At 37.6% G+C, this 14196-nt stretch overlaps 2 protein-coding genes across 5 annotated transcripts in view; one reads left to right on the top strand and one right to left on the bottom strand.

Moving 5' to 3' along the window:
- Nucleotides 1–521: 521 nt before the first annotated feature.
- On the top strand, nt 522–3138 carry tac3a (tachykinin precursor 3a). Its single transcript, XM_039652828.2, has 7 exons — nt 522–652; nt 944–1059; nt 1138–1237; nt 1346–1375; nt 1463–1516; nt 2474–2549; nt 2797–3138. Exons 2-7 carry the CDS (start codon nt 958–960, stop codon nt 2813–2815), a joined length of 381 nt encoding a protein of 126 aa, XP_039508762.1. The 5' UTR covers nt 522–652; nt 944–957; the 3' UTR covers nt 2816–3138.
- Nucleotides 3139–3563: 425 nt separating this feature from the next.
- Nucleotides 3564–14196, bottom strand: part of c1galt1la (core 1 synthase, glycoprotein-N-acetylgalactosamine 3-beta-galactosyltransferase 1, like a) — a 31999-nt gene continuing 21366 nt past the window's right edge. For 2 of the 4 annotated variants that reach the window (XM_089124522.1, XM_089124520.1), the window contains exons 3-6: nt 9271–11398; nt 7664–7921; nt 6246–6910; nt 3564–4211 (exon numbers count right to left, since the gene is read on the bottom strand). In XM_089124522.1, the coding sequence (XP_088980648.1) occupies nt 3882–4211; nt 6246–6910; nt 7664–7883 (1215 nt within the window). In that variant the 5' untranslated portion in view covers nt 7884–7921; nt 9271–11398 and the 3' untranslated portion in view covers nt 3564–3881. Of the gene's footprint in view, nt 4212–6245; nt 6911–7663; nt 7922–9270; nt 11399–12235; nt 12411–13712; nt 14074–14196 lie in introns of those variants that run through there. The other 2 variants (XM_089124523.1, XM_039652826.2) reach the window with 2 other exon arrangements.

Here is a 14196-nt window from a genome sequence, read left to right as displayed (position 1 = left end):
TCCACTGAGTCCGTGAGACACCGTTCTCATCATCCACCGCTCCATCTGTGTAATTGCTTCCTTGAGAGATTACATTCCCGCCAGTGACAACACCAATTAGGCAGTCAGGAGGAAAATACAACAATAAGGCCCTACTTAGCAGAGAAAAGTAGCATTTGGATAGATATCAGCATAATCTTAATGAGTCAACAAACATGACATTTAGATGTGCTCTCACGCAAACGCTTGAGTATGGCCCGTACATGCGGGGAGACGCGGTTGCCTTCAAGGATGGTATAGTAACCTTGAACGGGAAAAAAAACCTGGCAAAGTTACAGATATGAGATTAAAATCGCAAGAATTCAAATCTGAGTAATTGATGATAGGGCTTTGACAAAAGGGGCAATGGTTTGTCCTTTTAAGGAATGTCTCACACCTCTGATGTCAGGATCTCAATTGCATGGTCATTGCTGATGCAGACTACAAACCCTTAAACCACACCTACACTGCGACATCTGATTGGACTTACGTACATGTTGCTATCATTTAATAATCAGACAGGAGAGAATCCCGGTCTCTGTGTCTCTTGTCTGATAGTCCATCACAAAAGGATTTAACTCCTTGACCAGAAACTGTACTCAGCTGTTTCCACAGACCATTTTCCTCAGCTCGGGTAAGTACAATACATGTAAAATGTTCTTTATGTTAACTATACTAAACTACAATTTTACATTGTATTGCATTAAGGTTATTTTTATCATTATTTGTTAAAAATTTATTTAACAAAGCTTTTCACTCCTGATGGTTTTATTGGTAAATTATAGGCTACTGTATATTAAGAGATTAAACAAATTGGAATTGGAAAAGGGAAACTTTGTGTTTTAATTTTTGATGTAAATGTTACTAAGTTTAACAAAGAAAAGGACGCTATGAAACGTAGCTTCTTGTAATATTTTCTCCTCAGACTGATCTGTAAAGATGTACCGTGGACTAGTGTTACTGTTCTTGGTTTTGGTGCTGGAAACCCGATGGAGTGAATCGAGCTGTCAGCAGTCAGAATCTCAAAGATCAGATTCAAACGTAAGTGGCAGATAACGATGATCTAATAACTATATAGTTTAGCCGAGTTTTAAAATAAAAATGTAATTTTATGCACAGGAGATTCCAAGTTTGCGGCTGTCGGCTCATAACTTGCTGAAGAGGTATAATGACATAGATTATGACAGTTTCGTCGGATTAATGGGTCGCAGAAACGCCGGTGAGTTAACAGATATTTTTTGTTGTAGCCTATTATTCCAGCAGTTTCTGTTTATTTTATTATTCTGTGAGACGTGCTAATGTTCATACGAATCTTATTATTTTCCAGACACGGATGATTTCCCACCCCAACGTAAAAGTAAGACATTTTGGTCTTCCTTTAGTGCTTTCAGAACAGGCTAGTTTAAAAATAATTGAAGAAAACTTAATATATGTTGTCTTTCAGGGGAAATGCACGATATCTTTGTTGGACTCATGGGTAGACGAAGCGCTGACCCTGGTAAGTTAACAGCCTTTCTCTTCAATTCACTGATGTTTGTGATAAACAGCTTTAGACGGGCGTAATTTGCGTGTGGGACATGTCCCCAACACTTTTTGACACATCTGGCGGTACACACACAAACGAATCATCTCCAGTTAGAGTATCAATTTCATTCGTTTGTTAAATAGTTGTCATTGAAATCATGCTGAGTGCGCGTTGCCGCTGTTATTAGTGGCGAAACACAACAGTGTTCTGTTGGTGCTCGTGCACAGTATTCACACGGAGGAGCGCTGCAATCTATGCGCCGTTCCAGAGAGACTCATTCGTTCCGGTGAAATCACAAAACAAAAGGCAGTCTAACGTGTCCATGCTCATGACCGGTTAGTAGCCCAAAACTTCTGATACGTATTCACCGACGTGTATAATCTCTAGTCGGGACTAATCATATTGATATTGTGTTGTGAAAGAAAAACATAGAAGTCACACACACACACACACACACTGTCCCACCCACTTTATACGACAAAGTTAGTTACTTATGCTACTGACTTTATCTGACTGTCACCTTGATATTAGGCCTACTGTTTAAGAATTAAAGGCTGGTGCAACTAATCTAACGTTAACGTTACTAAGTTGTCCTCGCGGGATGCACGGAATAAATTAATATTCAGCGCGAGCAGCAGTTCGAATCACAAACGACTCTTATGAGCAGGTTCTTTTGAGGAATCAAAAACATACACCGCGAGAACTGTGAATTGGTTAATGAACAAAGGACTTTTATGAGGATATTGTTCGAACTAATTGATCATAAGGACGATTTTAATCGGATTCTGATGAATCCAATAGTTTTGTGTTTATTGTACCGCGTGGGTTAAACCTCCGACATATGACGAAGTAGCCAAATATTATCGGTAACGCTGTCAGAAATTCATCAGTCTATCAAGCCTCCCAGACTTACTGTATTTGTGTTGACAGAAACTGGGCGTCCGTTGAGGAAAGACTATCCAGAAACAAGCGGAGGAGGCATCTTCTTCAACAAATGCAAACTGAGGCGAGTAACGTTAATTCAGTGAGGCTGCTCTGCCACCTGCAGGCTTTCGGAAGATATTACAACATGTATCTTCCTAACACCACAGCATTTGTTCTTGTAGCATGACTGTTATTGCTTTTCTTGTAAATATAAATCGTCTCTTATATATATATATATATATATATATATATATATATATATATATATATATATATATATATATATATGCCTATATATATGCCTATATATTTTTTTCAATTTGTTGCAGGTTTCGTCGTGGGTTATAGGCAAATGGATTATTTCATATCCAGTTAATCGTCTGTACCACCCTGTCATGACAGCTTCTTTTCAAGACATTTCTTTGGAGCAAAACAATTTATTTTACAAAAGTGATAGAGCAAAATAAATTATTTATATAAAATGAATAAAATAAACATGATTTCCTATGGTGTGATTTGTTTCAGTGTACTGCAAATAATACATTTATCATTATAAATTCTCAAATTTAATTCTCCACTTACATCCCATGCCTTTCAATTTATTTTATTGTTATTTTTGCTGTTTAATGTATAAAACATGATTTTTGTAAATAAAAATACTACCTATCTGATCTGAATGTTTTATTACTTAAACGTTCAATAACGCATAAAATGTAGCGACTTCAACCAAGCAAAATTTTAAACAGCAATAATTTGCTACATTTGCAAAACACTGATGCTTTCTCATTGCCAACTCCATACTGCAAAAAAAAACAAACAAAAAAAAAAAAAAACGCGAAACTGCACAGCACACTCACATTATCTGTATGGTGCCTTTCCACTAGTTTACATTTTCAGACACAAAAAAAAAGTATTAAACAATGTGTGAATTTAGAGCGTTCAGATTTAAGGGTATATATAGGCCTAGAAAAGAAATATTTGCGTGATGCTCCCCTTGGCGTGGTGCCCCAGGCCACTTGCCCAATTGCCCATGGTCAATCCGCCTATGTCATTGATGAAATATGGCTTGTAAAGCAGACATTTTTACTGCACTCAGACCAGAAACAGCAATACAATGCAATCACAAAGCAAGGGATTATCAACAAATTCATTGAGCATATAGTAGCCTAAGTAGCAAACACTTGTCCAAAGTGACTAATGGGTAACTGGGCAAATTACTAAGAGGGCACAAAAAAGTGTTCTTTGCTGAGGTTTGAACCTACAGATTTGGTTATTAGCCCAGATCTGTATCCACTACATCACACCACTTCATCTGCACAGGACACTGGATGATCTAAAATGCTCATCACATTTCAAATTATTCAGTGATTTAATTTTAGATTTACATAATGCAACATTTTCTGCATATTCACAATCATGCTGTGCTTCTGTCCGTTATGTTTTTTCCCTGGAAAGCATTTGTGACTTTGTGACTTCTTGTTTCAGTAGTCTTTGTGTTCTCAGCTTTGGGATTCATGGTATAAGTTGAAACTAACTTTTCTTTAAAATGTTCATCAAATCCCTGAGCTTCTGTGGTGGGTTTCACAGTGTGGGAAGCCAACGATAGTACAGCAGGCACTGGAGGCTGGTAGCGGTGTTGGTAGCCATAGGGCCTCAGACGGTAAGTGTAGTACTCCAGCGTGTACATTAGCTCAGGGTCTACGTAGTGAAAAGACACTGCTAGGTCAGAGCAGCACTGTGGGCCCTGCAGGGAGAAAACAGACATAAGAGATGCTGTCATATTTCCACATGGTCACAGATAGGTTGCATTAAAGGAATATTCTGGGTTCATTACAAGTTAAGCTTAATCGTCAGCACTTGTGTCATAACTTTAAATAAAATTAATTTAGACTTTCCCCAGCACTTTCAATAGAAGTGAATGGGGCAAATCTGTAAACATTAAAATACAGCTATAATATATAAACGATGTGTTAATACTTGCTATTTTTTGTTGTTGTTAAGTTTAAGTATACCATTTAGTTGCAAGAACCTTAAAACAACAACTTTACAGCTCCAAAAATACACTTTTAAAAGAATTCAGTGCTTTAAAAAAAATAAGCTTCAGATTACTGAAATCCTTTTTGCTTTCATTATAAGAGTTTCACTATAACCTTGATTTTTAAAGATTAAAGAAAAATGTTTTAAGTCATTTATTATTATAATTTAAGAAGTTACACAAATCCACTTAATCATTCTATTTTTAAATTTTGTTTCCATTTTGAAAACCATGGCAAGACAAAATTGTTTATGTTTTAGTTTTTTTTTTATTCTTAGTCACAAGCTGTCTAGTCACAAATCACATCATCATGTGCATGAAAGACAAGCTATCGACAAACACGATCCCCATCAAACCTATCCATTGTTGATTTCACTTGCAATCACCTGAAGGACTTGCTAGTTCAGTGTGGCATTTAAATGGGGCTTTATTTCATTTTCACTGTATACTTTGTTCACAAACAATGTTGTTGATTTTTATTCATTCTCAAAATATTACATATTGAATGGAAAATTCCTTTTGACACTTAAAGTGTTTTCTTCTCTCAGGCACAGATGGTACTCAAGTTCTAAAAGCTTTTCAAAAAAATAAGTTTAACTTCTGGAAAAAACAAAGTTATAACTAATTAGCTTGCTGAGCGAAATGGAAGCTGTGGAATGTAGAGAAATGTCAAGAAGGACATTCATGCGTGTTTCCACAGTTTGTATTATGTATTCACTACTCCTAAAGTAGGTGCACTAAAATGGATGGGTTAAATGCAGAAGACAAATTCTGAAATAGACTGTGCCACTGTTCATCCGACTATTTTTACTGTACTGCTTTAATACTGTTCTGACTGGAAGAGATTTTGAAGGAGTGCAGGATAGTCTTCACTCCAATGAGGCGAGTGAAGGAGTAAGTTAATTATACTGTTGAGAGTATAAGAAGTCGCTGAGAGCATCGTTAAGGGTAAGAGCAGCAGACAGTGGGGGCCCCGCTGGGCATTACTGGTGTAGCATCACCCCAGCAGAGTACGTCCCTTAATTGGACTAGAGGTTCAGTAGCACCGTAAACTGGTTCAATCTCTTCCATCTCAGATAGGGGTATTACTTTATTTTTATTTTTTATTCTAAACTACCTAATCAGTACCTAATCAGCATACTAGAATGATTTCTGAAGGATCATGTGACACTGAAGGCTGGAGTAATGATGCTGAAAATTCAGCTTTGCATTACAGAAATAGATGAAATCATCTATTTTGAATTGTAATAACATTTGTTTCACCTGTTTTAACAAACCAAATGCAGCTTGGTGAGCATAACAGACTTACGGTACTTCAAAAATGTTTTTTTTTTTTAAATATTACCAACCGCAAATGTTTGAACGCTAGTATAAGTGTTTAAAAATTGGGTAACACTTTACAATAAGGTTCATTAGTTAACATTAGTTAATGTATTAACTAACATGAACTAACCATGAGCAATACATTTGTTACAGTATTTGTTAAACTTTGTTGATGTTAGTTAATAAAAATAAAGCTGCTCATTATTTGTTCATGTTAGTTCACAGCGCATCAACTAATGTTAACAAGATTTTAATAAAGTATTAGTAAATATTGAAATTAACGTTTACAAAGATTAATAAATGCTGTATAAGTGCTGTTCATTATTAGTTCATGCTAACTAATGTAGTTAAGTAATGTTAACTAATTAACCTTATTGTAAAGTGTTACCAAAAATTGTTTTAAGTGTGTGTGTGACTTACTTCTACAATTGGGTAGAAGCAGTAATTCCAGTACCAGAAGGTCTTGGAGAACTTTCCAGTAAGATGGTGTTCAGGAATGAAAGGATGGAAGGTTTCCCGGTGCAGCGTGTCCCTGGAGTCTCCTGCTACCACCCCCATTTTCTCCAGGCACTGACCCATCGCTAGATCCTCCACTGGTGTTGTATGAGTGCACACTTTAGTGTTAAAACCCTCGACAAACCTTTTTAAGGCCTCTTTGCTGAGAACATAACCTGCCCCACCGCTCATGTAGCCCTGCTTAGCGTACGGCTTGAACCTCTTGCCGAAGTATATGGGCTGCTCTGCCGTGTAGTTTGACAGGATCCAGCGCAAGTTGTCCACAACGACGAACGTGTCATCGTCTGCTTTGAGGAACCAGTCTGCCTCATCGACGTGGTTCTTCAGGGCGTAGTGGAAGGCACGTATAGTCTTCCAGTACAGCTGGTCACGGCCTTCTCCTGTGCCCAGGCCCACTGTGGGGAAGCTGCGATCTTCTTCAGAGCTCATGAACAGAACTACGTTACAGTGACGACTCCAAGTGGCCTTCACATGCCGAGCCTTTGACTGTAGATTACTCGGCCCTGTCATCACCCAGCACAGGATACGCACTTTCTTGAACAGCTCGTCTGCAATGTGACTGTCCTCTCCTGTGTATTTAAAGCAAATTCTATAATTATGTTGCAATTTAATACAAACCATTTTGTTCATTAGAGACGTCTTTATAACTAAACTGAGAGTTGTATATTAAAAGGCGTACTCTACAATTCTCCCCCATTTAAAAATGTCTTACACATATATAAAAGAATAGTCCTTTTAATAAATTTGTTAAATATTATATGCACCCTAACTAATCAGAAAACTGTTTAAACCGATTTCATTTAACATGGGGGCAGACATAATGAGATTAAAGGAGATTAAATGTGTAAAAATTTAGTATCTAGCAACAGAAATGCAATATGACATCCATAACTATGATTTCAGTGGTGTCTAAAGAACTTACTTAATAAACCGTAATGTTTTTATTACCTTAGAATGAGACATGTATATCTACATAATCACAGGGACCCCTTCTATGAAGGTCGAACAAAACCCTCAGGTTGTTCCAAACCTGTATAAATTCCTTTGTTCTGTTGAACACAAAGGAAAATATTTTGAAGAATGTGGGAAACTGAACAGCTCTGGGGCACCATTGACTTCCTTAGTCAATGTTACAGTAGCTGCCTGGCTACGAACTTTCTTCAAAATATCTCCCTTTGTGTTCAGCAGAACAAAGAAATGTATACACTTTTGGAACAACTTGAGGGTGAGTAAATAATGACAGAATGTATCCCTTTAAGTTGCAATATTTCATATCATGTTGCGCTCATTCATAAATGATGCACTAGAGGGTGCTGCAGCACCTGGCTGGTGAGGATGCTTGAGGTTGATCAGGGCAGACCCTTCCACTCTCCAGGTAATGTTGGGGGTGTTTTGCTCTGGCTCCAGTGGAGAAAGGTTGCTTTTGCCATCATGCTGCCAGCTGAAGCTCTCCTCAAACCATACCTGTCTCAAAAACACGTACAACGTGCTGCCCACCAAGAAGCCCAGGGAGAAAGCACACTTTGAATTTCCTCCTTTCATGGTGACCACTCAGGGATCCTCACCACATTGCTGCAAGGCTAGAATAGAAATATTGGTTACATTCATTTGATTGCATTCATTTTCAGAGATTTTAAAGACTGTAATAAACTAATTTGCATTAAGAAATTCTCATTTTAAATTACTTAATATTACTTTATTATTTAATAATTACAATTATTACATTCAAGGGTTCCAGACTAACATTTGAGAGCAGTAGCTCTGGTGCCACAAACTTCTACAGATAGTACCTGATTTGGTGGTGTTGGTTGGATTATTAATCACAAAGAAAGCCTAATTGAATCAAATTTCTATGGTTTTGCATTAATAAGTGCAGTTACTAATAATATTACATGTTTATTTATTGGAAATTTAACAGATTGAATTGAAATGCCAATAAAACATTTATTAACAACAGTAACATGTAAAAACCTAATTTTATATTTAATTTAAATATTTTACTCATTAAATATACCACTGTTGCACTAGATAGAATCATACTGAATAAGGGATTATAAAATGAGTGCCCTTTACTTGCTTTCTGTGTGAAATACAAAAAGACTTTTCCTACTTTTCCATATATTAGGGAGTGGAAATGGCTAACAAGTCAATAAATATTTAAGATTTTTGTGTTCAATTTTCTTTGTTTTTTATTTTAAAATAATTCCTAAATTTTTACAACGTAATTAATTAGCTTTCACCAAGACACAAGCCAGATGGATACTTGGGGTAGGCTACTATGAGATTACTCCATATTAGGGTTAAATACTGTGTTATAAAAAAAATGAACAAAGCATTAGAGTTCTTCTCAAAATCACTTCAAGCATGTTGATACACTAAGGCCATTTTCTATTTAGGATTCAGCTGCTGCCAGGATAAATCTGAGGAATAGATTACCTTGCGTGACTGACAAATCTTGGTTCTTACCCTCATTTCCAAGAATCAGGCACCTTCTGCTGCTGCCAGTCCGTTAGTCTTGCTACTGTTTCATTTTGACAAAGTTGTAACATTCAGGTTGACTATGGTGAATGAAATAGCCTATATGCTACTTTATGAAACCATATAACCTATAACCTAAACTATCTATTACAACAGCTAGGCCTAATATTTTAATTTAATAGAAGTGTTCATATCTAATATTTACCTCAGAAAAAAACTCAGAGACCCTACAAATCCAAATCAAGCTGGATTTATCCAAAGTGGATTAATAGATAGAAAGCGGCACGGAATTTTATTACGTTATTAAATATAAGCCTATCTTGAGCACAGATAAAAACATAACATTCTGCAATACTGTAGCCTATTAAAAGGTCTACAGGATATAGCCTGCCCTACACAATGCATGCAATTGTGTTGACATGAGAGGTGCACCAGAGATCTAGGCCCTTACCTTGCATTCTTTACCTCCCCTCTGCAAGCCTCTCGCCGTCCCAAACAATGTTGTAAGCTCCGGTCAGTTTTCTGCCTTCAGTCTTTCTTTCCCTCAATATCCGCGAGCTTGCATGAAAGGAGCGCTCGCGTCAGGTTGCTTTTGAGTGCGTGCTGTGACGTCTTAACAGACGTTGAGGGTTTAATTCCTTATTTAAAAGGCAGAGTGTGTACCAGGCAGTCACCCGATTTATGTTTCCTCGTATTAACGGAGGGTTTGCCATTAACCGAATGGTTATTCGGCATTTTGTGCGGACAACAGATCCTCTGTGACGAGCGAGTACCTTGTCAGCAGCATCACACAGGGATAGCCGCAGCGAGGTGTTAGATTGGAGGAATGGCCGGTTTGTTGTCATGGGTGTCCCCGCCTACTGGGCCGTCGCTCAAATTTGATTATAACATTTAATTGCCAAATTAAATCATTTACTTTTGAATTGGAACTGTACTAAAAACAAAAATCAATTGTTAAATGTGTAATAAAACATTATTTAATATTTAGGCTGGTAGCAAATGTAAAATAACACGATCATCAAACATTACATTTGTAGACTATTTAATTAGACATTAGTATAATTAAAATTAATAATGGTAGGTAGGCTATAGTTTTATTGACATGTTTAGCTGAGCCATACATAGAACTAACAAAACAAACCCTGACAATTGATAAAATATATACACTTGATAATATCATTAAATGATTAGATAATTACATTTAAGATTTTACTTTCAATAAAACATTTGCAGTAGATTTATAAAAGGGTTTTTAATGCATGTTTGGCCCGGGTTTTTGTTGCATTTACACTCTTCTGACCACTAGGGGTCACCATGGAGACAGGTCCATATTTCCCTAAGCCAGGGGTCTCCAACCCTGCTCCCGGAGAGCTACAGATTACAGCTCCAACCCCAATCAAACAAACCTGGACCAGCAAATCTAGCTGTTCAGGGTTACTTGATAATTACAGGCATGTGTGTTGGAACTGAAGTCTGCAGGACAGTAACTGTTAGCTCTCCAGGAGCAGTGTTGCGGTAAAACTAGTTGATCACGAGTGGCTCAACTGGTGGATTTATAGATAACCTTATCTTTCAGGTATTTTGCCGACTGGCTTGACACTTTAGTGTGAGAAATCAGGGGTGTGGCGTGAGAGCGTGAGAATTGGCTCAATTGCGTGAGTCTTACGCTCATTGGGTCTCACGCTCATTGTGTGTAAATCGTGTGTAAAGTGGTTCTGGCGTAAATTTTCTGATTCATTTAAATGTTCGTATTTTCCAAATGTTAGTTGATACGCAAGAAATCTACACCTGCTCCCAGCCATGCGTAAATGGTGCGCTTAACATCCGAACGTTTTGCTCATTAATAAGGCTGCATTTTAATTAACCAATGGGTACATAGGCCTATTTAAACAGCATTTTGAAAAAAATATATTTTATATAGTAATCACATACGTGTTTTTTTTTAACTTTTATTATGAGAGCCAGTAATAGCAGATCTGGTGATCGATGGCGGTCCTTCTCAAGAGGGTAATCCATCAACCGGAAGTTGAAGCCTCACGGGAGCTTCCATCTTGTAGCAGAACTTCACTTGCGTTAGCATTCCCATTGACTCCCATTCATTTTGGCATCACTTTGACAGCGAATAACTTTACATCCGAGGCGTTTGAAGACCCCATTTATCCTTTATTTATTTCTAAAGAAACACGACAATGACAATGTATAAAATGCTCCATTACCTTGTAGCTTATGTTATGGCCCCGTAGAAGCAGTTTTAGTGAAAGTAGGCTAACGATTGTGTCATACCCACGCGACTCTCTGTCGCACAGTAGAGAGATTACCGTATGGAAAAGAGAAGAAGCTCGCGGGCAATCGGGGAAACGTGGAGGCAAAATGACAAAATAATTAATCAGAATACCTAGCAGAATTGTCTCCTTCTCCTAGCTCATGGACAGCTCCTACTCACACTCTCCACCTCTGCAAGTTTCGGAAGGGAATGATTCAGATTTCTCATGCCACATCCACTAGAAGACAGACGGGTTGCTCACGTCACATCTACGTCGTCAAGCTCTGTTTGAGTCTGCGCGTCAGGGACGGAAGTGCTAAAAAAAACAAAAACAGGCTTCAATCGTCTCAATGGAGTTCCAATGAGATCGCTCTGTCCATTTCTTATACTGTCTATGGTCCTTCTCCAGTTTTCCGAAGTGAAGTAATTCGTTTTTTGCTGTCAAGCTTAATGTCGAACCATTTTCTTCTCACTTATATGGGACTGTTCGATTAACAGATGAAACTCCATTAACCGCAACTGTAGGCTAATGCTGCTTCCTTTTTTAGGACCTGATAGGCCACTAGTACGCTTGAAAATATAATGTGGCGTTTTGAATGAACTTTTAGATAATTCAATTTCAATTTCTGCATCCGAGAAATCTTTCTTTTTCATTCGCATTCATGTTATTATATGCGTATGTATAGATGTCAGTCAGATATGGACAGGATTTATGGTAATTGAGAATGAACGTGCACGTGCATCCCATTTACGACTGATTGGAATTCATTAACATACACACACACACATTTCACTATCACAACTGATGTTTACGAAGTATTTGTGAATAAGGAGAAGAGTTTTCGGGAGGGTCTCTTTACGCGCAAATCACTCTCATATTTACTCGTATATTTACGAATGTTTCATGAATGAGACCCATTGCATGAAAGTTGGCAGCTGTTGGAGATCCCTGGGCCTAAGACCATTTAAAATTGGATTCAGCACACAATTTAGCTTTGGCTTATTCTAGCCATTCTCTGCCTTTAGTACAGCATGAGCAGCCCTCCAGCAGAAATGGTCAGCTAAATCAACTTGTCCTGAGGGAAATTGCTGATATCATGATTCTTCCAACCATTAAAATTGGTGATTCACAAGTAGCAGTTCATATCCTTACCTTGGTGGGCATGTTCAGTCTTTTTCATGTTTCAGTTCATTAGCCGCACCCACTGCTGAGTCTGATGGCCTGCAGCCTGTTATCAGATCCCAATTAGTGGCCTTATAGGGTTGCTTTAACAGTTTACTCCCTGTTTTCGTCTTTGCTGGTCAGGACTTTTCATATGATGTTGTGGCTGTGTACAAATGTAAGTTATCTTAATTTGGGTTGTTTGATATATTTTATGGTTTCAATTGTTTATGCAATATATTGTTAATTCAGCTCATCTTTGTCCATGTTCTTTATATTTTTACGTTTAGAAACCAGTCACTTACTGAATTGGCATTGTTTTTTTGCCTCAAGATGTTTTAACTCAAGGGTTTTCAAAGTGTGAGGAGAGCCTCCCTAGGGGGGCGCCAGAGCATTCCATTGGACAACATAAATAATCAGGGATGCAAACTACTAAACACTTATTGCAGAAAAATCAGAGAATTATTATACTTTAATAGACAGTTAAATCTTGCACCTCACCCAATAGCAGGGGATGGCTGCAAAGTCATTAATAAAATCAATCTTTAATATAATTTTTGGCAATTTCTTTATTTTATTTGTGCTTCAATGTAATAGATTTCTAAATGCTAGGATGGATTTATGAATACTTTGGTCACTTAAAAAAAAATCATCAGAGTGAGCAGAACAGAAGTCAATCTGGGCTAAACCGGGGATCATTTATCATTGCTTTGGCACAAATGCATTCAATGACTACTACTTTCAAATTACATAAATTATTTTCTCACTTTTACACAATCGTTGGCAAAGCCGTATTTACTGGCTAATTTGCACGTTTACTTAAAAACTGTGAAACATTATGGCCTGGTTGCACAAGACTTGGATCAAGGGCCTTAGTTCAATATTCTTTAATAAATACCTGTTCAATAAAATTCTTTAATAAATTTACAATTTTGTTATGAAAAGCTTGCACATTGCTTTTGTGATCAGGGACATTTGCAGTCGCATTTTGGGGTGGTTGCAACTGTCCTTACACTGACAGCCATGATAAAACTTACTATGCTTGATATAGCTATGTCTGTTAGAAGCTAAACACTGATTAAAATATGCCTTTATATCAATGTTACATCAAGATAACATCAATGTTACCATGACCGAAGCGTCTCATTTGACGCTTAAGGTTGCCATGTGCGTTGGATGTCTACGCTTTGGCAAAAGTGTCGTATATGACGCCTTGGGATGACTCGGATGAGAATACGTTAGATGGGTAGTAGGAGGAGAGCGCTTGGCTTCTGGGATGTGACTACCACCAATATACATGGCTGACATGACACCCATGACTACAGTAGTATTACACTAATCGGTTATTGGCAAAGTTAACAAATAATATTGAATAAGCATGAATGCATTTTAAGCCCTCTAAATCAAGGAGTATCTCGATAGTTAAAGGACAGATAGTAGATAAATCATTCTGATGTGTTTTACTCACATACTGGTGAGGCAATGCCAACAGTTTCTGTGAAGCCAGTGAAGAGTCTTGGGAGATATGGGGATCTAAATGACACCGTTCGAGACGAGTGCAGAAGACGACAAGCAGTGGAAGGGTTGAAGAGCATAACGCGGCATTTTGTCAAAAAATCTAACCGGCTAGTTGTGGCTTTTTTACAGAATAAATACCAGAGATTACCCCTCACACTTCCACATCAACGACTGAATGTTGAACAGGCTGAGAAATAACACAAGCTGTTTAGTGAATGACCCCCTCACAACTCATTTGACCCAGCATGAGTAACCCAAGAATGTGTTTACAGTACTGCTTAGCTTGCTCATGTGTCTGTGTCCTGCTTTTTTTCTATTTTTTTTCTTTTTCTATTATTATTATTTTTATTTTTTTTACTGCGTGATAACAGTCACTTGCATGAGAGTGCTGTGCCTCTGCTGCATCCGGTTAGGCTATTGCTGATCTTGCGTAA

The sequence above is a fragment of the Pimephales promelas genome, chromosome 20 (assembly GCF_988280905.1).
Source record: "Pimephales promelas chromosome 20, fPimPro1.hap1.1, whole genome shotgun sequence".
NCBI classification, from domain to species: domain Eukaryota; kingdom Metazoa; phylum Chordata; class Actinopteri; order Cypriniformes; family Leuciscidae; genus Pimephales; species Pimephales promelas.
This window is presented reverse-complemented; position numbering and strand designations above follow the sequence as displayed.

Coding starts and splice junctions, on each gene's coding strand:
- tac3a (XM_039652828.2), top strand. CDS start 958: ATGTACCGTGGACTAGTGTTACTGTTCTTGGTTTTGGTGCTGGAAACC. Junction 1,060..1,137: donor CTCAAAGATCAGATTCAAAC/GTAAGTGGCAGA, acceptor TTTTATGCACAG/GAGATTCCAAGTTTGCGGCT. Junction 1,238..1,345: donor AATGGGTCGCAGAAACGCCG/GTGAGTTAACAG, acceptor ATTATTTTCCAG/ACACGGATGATTTCCCACCC.